The sequence below is a fragment of the Mesitornis unicolor genome, unplaced genomic scaffold (assembly GCF_000695765.1).
Source record: "Mesitornis unicolor isolate BGI_N332 unplaced genomic scaffold, ASM69576v1 scaffold24223, whole genome shotgun sequence".
Lineage (NCBI taxonomy): Eukaryota > Metazoa > Chordata > Aves > Mesitornithiformes > Mesitornithidae > Mesitornis > Mesitornis unicolor.
The window spans coordinates 1-8,033 of NW_010173133.1; the positions used below are offsets into that span (position 1 = coordinate 1).

General features: G+C 41.3%; 1 protein-coding gene across 1 annotated transcript in view; it reads left to right on the forward strand.

Annotated features, from left to right (window-relative positions):
- Positions 1-89: 89 nt before the first annotated feature.
- The window catches only part of WNT5A (wingless-type MMTV integration site family, member 5A), an 8,991-nt gene continuing 1,047 nt past the window's right edge, over positions 90-8,033 (forward strand). Inside the window, 4 exon segments of the mRNA XM_010180614.1 lie at positions 90-284; positions 286-351; positions 1,511-1,776; positions 6,612-6,904. Coding sequence (XP_010178916.1) covers positions 274-284; positions 286-351; positions 1,511-1,776; positions 6,612-6,904 — 636 coding nt within the window. The 5' untranslated portion in view covers positions 90-273.

Below are 8,033 nucleotides of genomic sequence, written 5' to 3' on the forward strand. Positions count from 1 at the left end.
CGGTGTCCGCGGGGGGGTGGGGGTGCAGGGGTGGGTTTTGCCCGGTGGAGCGGGAGCCGCGACGTGCCTGCGTCTGGCACCAGAGCCTCGGCGAGGAGAAGGACAGGCGAGTCGGAGTCAAGTGAAAAGGGGCCCCGAATACTTCCGTTGTTTAAACTTGAATGCTCAAAAATGGTCTGAGAAGCAATAAACAATCTGCTTCTTTTTCTCCCCCTCCAGAAATCCACTGCAGTATTAATCCAAGGAGGTGCTTTGGGGACAGTTGGCGGTACAATGGCTTCTCCGACTCATAGTGGCTCTGGCCGTTTTCTCCTCTTTTACCCAGGTTGTAATAGAAGCCAGCTCGTGGTGGTAAGCATCTTGTATCAACTTGGTTTTAAAAGGGGGTGTCAAGATTTGCTTGATTAAATGTGTATTTACTTCTTCTGTACTTCGTTTCTGAGGGAGTACCGCATGAACGAGACAGCAGATGTTTTCGTTGTAATACGTTGTGCAGTAAAATGAACGAGTCTCTCGAATGAGTGTAAATGTGCAGCATCTCATGCTGTAAAATTCAGGTTTTAGAATGCTGTAAAGTAGATTTTCTGTGGATTTGTTCATCCCTAAATTATGAGAATTGTCTCTCTTAAAAGAGTCATTTCAACTCCCTTAGATAGAAATTTTGCATATAGAAAAGAGAATGTTGATTTACGAGTAAAACTTTAAAGTTTTGGCTTGAACTTTTCTGTAACTTAAATGTTTATCAAGGTATTTTGTTACAAAGCAATACATTTAAACTTCTGCTTTGGCAAATTATCTCTTTCTGTATAGTGTACGATGCTGGGAGTTCTTGAAATAGGTGTTTCTGTACTGTTTCAAGTGACTATTTTCAGGCTAATGGCCACTTTTTAATTAAAATGTGAAGAGCACTTTAAGAATTAAGGCAACAAAGTTGGTTTTGTTTATAGTGAATGTACTTCTGTGTTTTTGTGTGTCGATTGGATGAAGCTAGAAGTAGTCTGTAGCAAGTTTCTAAGTTCTGGCTTGTTAAAGGTTTCCCTATTTGTTTTTGATAGAACAGATTGAAAAATCCAGATTGAAATCTAAAATGTGTGTTAAAACAAATTGGAGTTTGGGGAGGTTTTTTTGGTTTTGCTTTTTATTTTTCTGGCCTTGCGGTTGTTTGGAGCTTCCATTATTTTTACTACATCCATTTAAGTTGGTAAAGGGCTGCCTAGATGTAAGTCTTCAGAATCTGCATCTTACTTCAGTCCCTAATGTATGGTGATAATATGAATGGGAACTACTAATTCCTGTTCTGTGCTGTCTTTAGAGCAGAAGTTTCATATTTAAGTGTTTCCATTCTCACCTGTTAGCAAACCCAGGACTTGTATACACATGTGTAAGACACACTTCAGTAACGGGATTTATAGACCTTTTTTCTTCTGTGTGTGGGTTTTGTTTTGTTTTGTTTTGTTTTGTTTTGTTTTTTTAGTTCTTCCTTTATTAATCCAAATCTTTCTTTATGCAGGTCTTTAGGGATGAACCCTATGAACCCCATGAACCCTGTCCAGATGTCAGAGGTATATATCATAGGAGCCCAGCCACTATGTAGCCAGCTAGCAGGGCTTTCCCAAGGACAGAAGAAGCTCTGCCAGTTGTATCAGGACCACATGCAATTCATTGGAGAGGGTGCAAAGACGGGCATTAAGGAATGCCAGTATCAGTTCAGACATAGAAGATGGAATTGCAGCACTGTGGACAACAACTCTGTTTTTGGCAGAGTCATGCAGATAGGTAGGAAGCAACATCTTTATAATTAAACTCTTGTCTAAGGATATGTATGGCACATACTGTTCTGCACTTGAAACTCTTGCTAGGTTCTTACTGAGTACTGTATACAATCAAGTGTTTTTACAAGTTGGCAAAGGAGTTGAATTATTTTTAGCTGGAGGTGATTTCCCACCACTGTCCATCCATGTGTCTTGGAAAACAAAGTAGTATATATTTGCAAATGGGAATAGAGGAGAATGGAAAAATGCGTCTCTGAAATTTCCTTTCAGAAAACCTGAGACAAAATGAAGGCAACCTAAGAGAATTAGAAACAGTAGTGTCTTGTAAGATTAAAGACGTACATGTCTAGTTCCAAAGTTAGCAGTTGCATAATAAATTGCTCCTGATCTGGAGGTTAACTGAAAATTGCTGCTCTGTCTGTCAGTGTTTTGTTCTGTCAATTACTTCTTGCTTATTTCCTTATAATGGTAACATTTTGTCTTTTTGAGAAAGTTAGATACATGTTAAAAATAATGTAGCGGGGTAATTTTTATAAAGTCAGTTCTATAGGAGCAATGTGTGTGGTTGTCCTTGTAACTCATGTTTAATGTAATCATGTCACTGGTAAGAAAGATAGATTCCTGTTTAACATCTTATCACGATTTGGTGGGCACCCAACCCTTTCCCTCTCAGATCCTCTTTGAAATGTACTTCTCCAGTGCTCACGTGCTGCCAGCCTTTCCTGACGTTTAAGGACCTCATCGCATTTTAGAGTCCTTGGCAAAATTTTAACCAGTGCTGCTGAATTGGGTCCATGGTGAAACCTCCCTCTGACTTTCCCAAGACAGACTGCTGATTCTGTGTTAGCAGCTGAAAACACCTATTTTTCTGGGTGGCAGTTGTGATCTTTTATGTAGTGATCAGTACACTGACAAATTCAGCAGTGCTTCTTAGCTGGAGGTGTAAACTAAAGCTTTTACGTCACTGTTTTCCTTTCCTGCTTTAAAAAAAATAAAGTTTTAAAGTCAAACTCAAGCTAGGTTTATCTGTAAATGGGCTAACTCCAGTTAATATTGAAGGAATACATCAGTTCATATTTGGTCTTATTTTTTGTAAAATAACTTTTTATTTGGAGATTCTCAGACAAACAGGGAAAAAAATCCTATTGCATAAAAGTATCAATTGGAGCAGCTGATTTGAGATAAAGAGCCTTCCCTAGGCTTTTTGCAAGCGCAGTATTAACCCCATCATCAAGTTTGGTTTTTTGCCCTACCTGAGCAAAAGTCTAGAAGCACATGAAACATGAATCTTTATTCTGTACACCTTTCTGTTCTAATAATCTAACAAATGTCAGAAAAATAACGTGTTTAAAATTTTGACCTTTCTCCTTCAACCCTTATTTATTACCCAAGCAAGTGAAAATTAGCTCAAGAGGAATATTGGTGTGAAGAGGTTTACAGGACTTGGTCTGTGATTTGTGGTGTCTACCTCTGGAATAGACGTTTCTGCACTCCCCAAGTATGACAGATCTATTTAAAGGTGGTTTCTTTCAAGTTAAATACCATTGCTGCACCCTTCTTCTGAATATGACTGTATTAGCTGATGTCTGCACAGCAATTCATCATGTAATTAAGCCACTTATTCTAATTGCAGATGGAAGCAAGGTTAATAGCCATATTCAAGAGTTAAAGAGCCTAAAGAGCGTATTCACTGAGAACAAGAAAGGTGGTGTGGGTAACAGTTGTATTATTTCATGCTGACCTTCAGTAATGACCAGTGGCTGTTCCTCTGGGTAGAGGGAGAATTAAGTACTTTTAGAGCCTGGTTCAGTTTTACCTCAGCCTGTCATACCCTGGCTTGTCGGGGACTGTCAGATACTCCTTACAGTCACCGACGTGAGAAGATAGTAGTCAGGGTCTGAGAGCGCAGAGTTTGGGAGAATTTTGTCAGCTGAGGACGTGCTGTCGCTGGCTGCACGCGGGAGAGCGCCTGGGCAAAGCGCTGACTGACAGCACAGTAATTACCACACTGTATAAAGGGACAGTCTTTCTTCCAGGATTTATCCTGCAAAGTTAGCTAAAGCTGTACAAATAAACCTAGCATTGGCTTTGGAAACTTGCTCTATGGCTTATTGAGCTGCAAAATTTTAGGGCTTTTGTTCTCTGCTGCTCTCCTTTGCTGCTGGTTCCCAGGTCAGGCCACAGTCCTTGCTGCCTGCACCGCCTCACGCCAGCTCCTGACTCTGTGGCTGGCCCCGGGCTGGCTCTGCTTGGGCTTTCCAAACAGCAAAGAAGTGCTAACAGAACATAAAATGTCTGGATCCTCCCCCAACAGCTTGGTGTAGTTGGGGTCCAGTTTATTCATGCCTGTTGCTTGATGCTGAATGCTTTTAAAATGCAAGACAAAGAACATTTTGTATCTTAGGTTCAGGTATAAAAAAAAAAGTTCTGTTTTCACAGACTTATTAATATCAAGTGTAAAGCTTAGCTCTGTGGGTGGCTTCCTACAGTGTATGTATATTGAACAGTTCCATTTCTATGTTTTATATATATATGGGCAAGAGGGGACGCGAACAGGTTTGGAATGTGTGTTTCCTTGCCATGGCTACAATAGAGAGAAATGCTGGACTGTGGGAAAAGACAGATACGTTTGACAGTGAAGGAAAGCACAGTTGTGCCTAAAGACTTTATAAAAAAAGAAAAAGAAAAAAAGAGTAACTCATCCATGTGGAACCATCACTCTTCGTGTGTGCCTGGGGTCCCTGACCTGTGAGGCAGCGTTGGCTTACAACCTGCGGGGGCTTGAAATCTCCTTTAGCAGCGGATGCTATTTTATGATTTTATGATTTTAAATGTTCAAGGAAGGAATTTTTGGGGCGACTCTCCTTTCTGTACCCCAGCCTTTCCTTTTCATTCCCACTAAGATTAAGTTCTTCAAAATATGCTCCAGGATAAGAATGAAAACTAGTCAAAAAAAGTCTGCTTTATGAGTTTAAATCCTGCAATAAATGACGTAGTTAACAATATGAAAGCATGAGCTAACTAAACTTGAAAAAGAATAAAACAGAAGGAAGAGGCAAGTCCTGTGGTCCGAAGCAGACCACGTTTCTTTCCTCTAAATCTAGTGGAAATTTTGCTTAAGGAATTAATCCAAAAATATGTGTTATGGAACAAATGGGAACATTAAAATCTCTGTGAGGTTCCCCCACTATAGTTTGAGTCAATGCAAGGCGTAAGTCCCTGCATAAAGCCAAATCTTTTTTTAACTGAAAAGGCTACTTTTGTAACCCTTTATTCCCATCATTCATAGAAGTACTTCCACGAGCAGGTATCTGTGAGAGTAGACCATTGTAAGTAAGGGAGCAAAGTGCTTCTCCTCTTCCTCATCTTTCCCAACATAAAACTTCTGATTTTTCCCATTTAAAACCAGCATCTATTACTAAAATTAATCCAGTGGATGACAGCTGTTATATTAACAAAGCTGCTCTGAGTATGGTGTCATCTTGATGTTAAATACGGACCAGACTGCAAATTATTTATGTTCCAGAAGTGCTCAGAAACCCTTATTAGATTTGACCTGTTATGGTAAGTCTTGTACAAAGAGTTTCTGCCTCAAAATCTTGCTGCCTAAATACATATGACATGTCCAAAACACAACGTCTTAAAGCCCTAATTTTAGAGAGGCCCATGCTGTTCTCTATGAAAAATCTTGATTATACAAGATTAAAAACTAGCTTGATCTAGTGATTGGACTAAAGATTAGGAAGAAAACTTAAATCATATACATTGAAAAGAAAAAATTTAGTCTGTTCTTAGTAATTCTGGGAATCTTCTGGGGAAAAGACCTGGTGGGATGCTGTCTTTTAAGATAAAAAGCAAGCTTCAAGTGGGCTCTCTGGTGCAAGTTTTGGTTTGGGTTTTTTGTTTGGTTGTTGTTGGGGTTTTTTTGAAAGCTTTTCTAGTTGTAATTGTCACTTGTAGCATCCTTGGAAAAGCAATAGAGTAAGTCAGGCTCTAAATAAAGGTGGGGTTAGATGCCATCAAGAGGATGGGCCGTATCTTACATTGTGGATATTGTAACTTCTTCTGAAAGTGTGAAACTCAAGGTTTTCAATTTCCATTTAAGGGCAGTAGACGCAACAGAAAATCTTCAAAGCTGCCTTGTGCCAAGGTTTTTTTTCTTCCCTGTAATATGTAAAGATGATTGTCCGTGGACTCACTTACTAGCCGTATTCACATGAACTGGAGTGGTGGATACTAAACAGCACAGGTTGTTTTTAGTTTCAAATAGCTCCTATAGAAGTGCCTGGCTTATGCGTAGGGTGAAAAGTTGTGTGTTATTTTTCTGCGCATTTCTTTTGATATCAGGAGGCTTTGTGGAACTCTGCAACTTTAAATAAATTGGAACAAGTGGGTGAAGTGCATAAATCATGTTTGAGAAGTAGTAATTTAAGAACCAGACTTTTAAAAGTTGTATTTAACATCTCTTTTTTTTCTGAAAGACAGGGAGTCTGTTTCCTTTTCTGCCCCTCACATGCAGGCACGGTTGCTTTGGCCCCGCTGGCATCGTGTTCTGGCCATTGCTCCTCCTCCTTGCTCTCTCATCCACGCTTTCACCAGCATGAATGAGAAGTGACTCCTGCTCTTCACAAACACCTTGTATGCTCTACCTGGGATGGGTTTTGCTTGTTTTCTTTGGAGTGGAGATGTTTTGAGGAGCATGTTTCGGAGTTACTCTTAACTTTTAGTAGATTAAGGAATTTTGGTGACTCCAGGAGAGCCTTTGCCCTCCCAGCCTGTTGGTGAGCAGGGAGCAGTGTGCATGGTCTCTACTGTAACACCACTTATCTTTCCGTGCAGGCAGCCGGGAGACGGCATTCACCTATGCGGTGAGCGCAGCCGGGGTGGTCAATGCCATGAGCCGTGCCTGCCGGGAGGGCGAGCTCTCCTCCTGCGGCTGCAGCCGAGCAGCACGGCCTAAGGACTTGCCCCGGGACTGGCTTTGGGGTGGCTGTGGGGATAACATCGAGTACGGATACCGCTTCGCCAAGGAGTTCGTGGATGCCCGGGAGCGCGAGAGAGTTTACCAGAGAGGCTCCTACGAGAGCGCCCGCATCTTGATGAACCTGCACAACAACGAGGCCGGAAGAAGAGTAAGTGGCTGTGAAACATCACACCCCTTTGCCCTGACCCGTGTCCCTCCTTTTGGGGAAAGATGTGCCTTGGCACTGCGTGGTGACCGGCTACGGAGGCTCATCTCCGTTTTGATGCACAAAACAAGAAAACAAGAGGATATAGGTAGATGGGGAGTATATGATTTTGTGTAGCTTCTGGTTTTCTGACAGCCCACCCCATGAGGGAGGGTTGGGCCCAAAGTGTGTTGTGTTTCCCTCCATACTGCTCCATTAAAAGTGCCCAGCTGACGTGGATTTTCTGTAGAGCAGAATTTTATTGGTTTGTATTTCCATCCAGGGGAGTGTGTGTTGGAGGGAAGAGGGATGAACTGGGCTTCCCAGGCTGGAATCATGCCGCAGGATTGTTCTTTTTTTTTTTATTTTCCCTGCTTTAGGAGGATGTGAAAAGCTCCTCCATATTATTAGAAAACATGGTCTTCTGTGGTTAAACACGTCTTTATGGTTTCTTTAATCTCGAAAATGCCTTAAATGAATGGGTGTAAACTTTTCTTTTTTTAATAGTCTGAATATGAAGAGCCAAAATAATTATTTTCGTAGAGCTTGAAGTTCCAGAAATAGTCAGCTGGAGACTTTACACTTGTGTTCTAAGGTGAAGGAGGATGAAAGATAATTGAAAATTAATAGTATTTAAATGTGAGAGAAGGGTGTCTGAGAGCAACGTACAGGCCAATTTACTATTAGCAAGAAGAAAAATGACACTTTCACAGTTGCTTACAGAGACTCGAGCGGTTTTTTGCTTCCTCAGTCTCATCTTTGCAGTTCCATTTGGCAGCGTTAAGACTCTCTGTAACTGCTGGGTGGAAGTTGTCTACAGTATCATGTAATGTGTCAGACCCCAGGATTTTTGGGGCAGTGTCAACACCGACTCTTATTTCTATTTGTACAGGGCAAATGACTGATGTATCCCTGCCAAAGCTTTGTAAAGAGGATACTGCTATGTAGCTCTGTCTCCCACCTATAGGTGTTTGGGGGTTTCTTCTTGGATGAAGTCTTTCTTGCAGGGCAATATTTGGGATAGGAGGGGAGGATGCTGAGCCAAGAGTAGACAATCAGCTGCAGCGGAGCCAGGAGCAAGAGGAATCTTAAC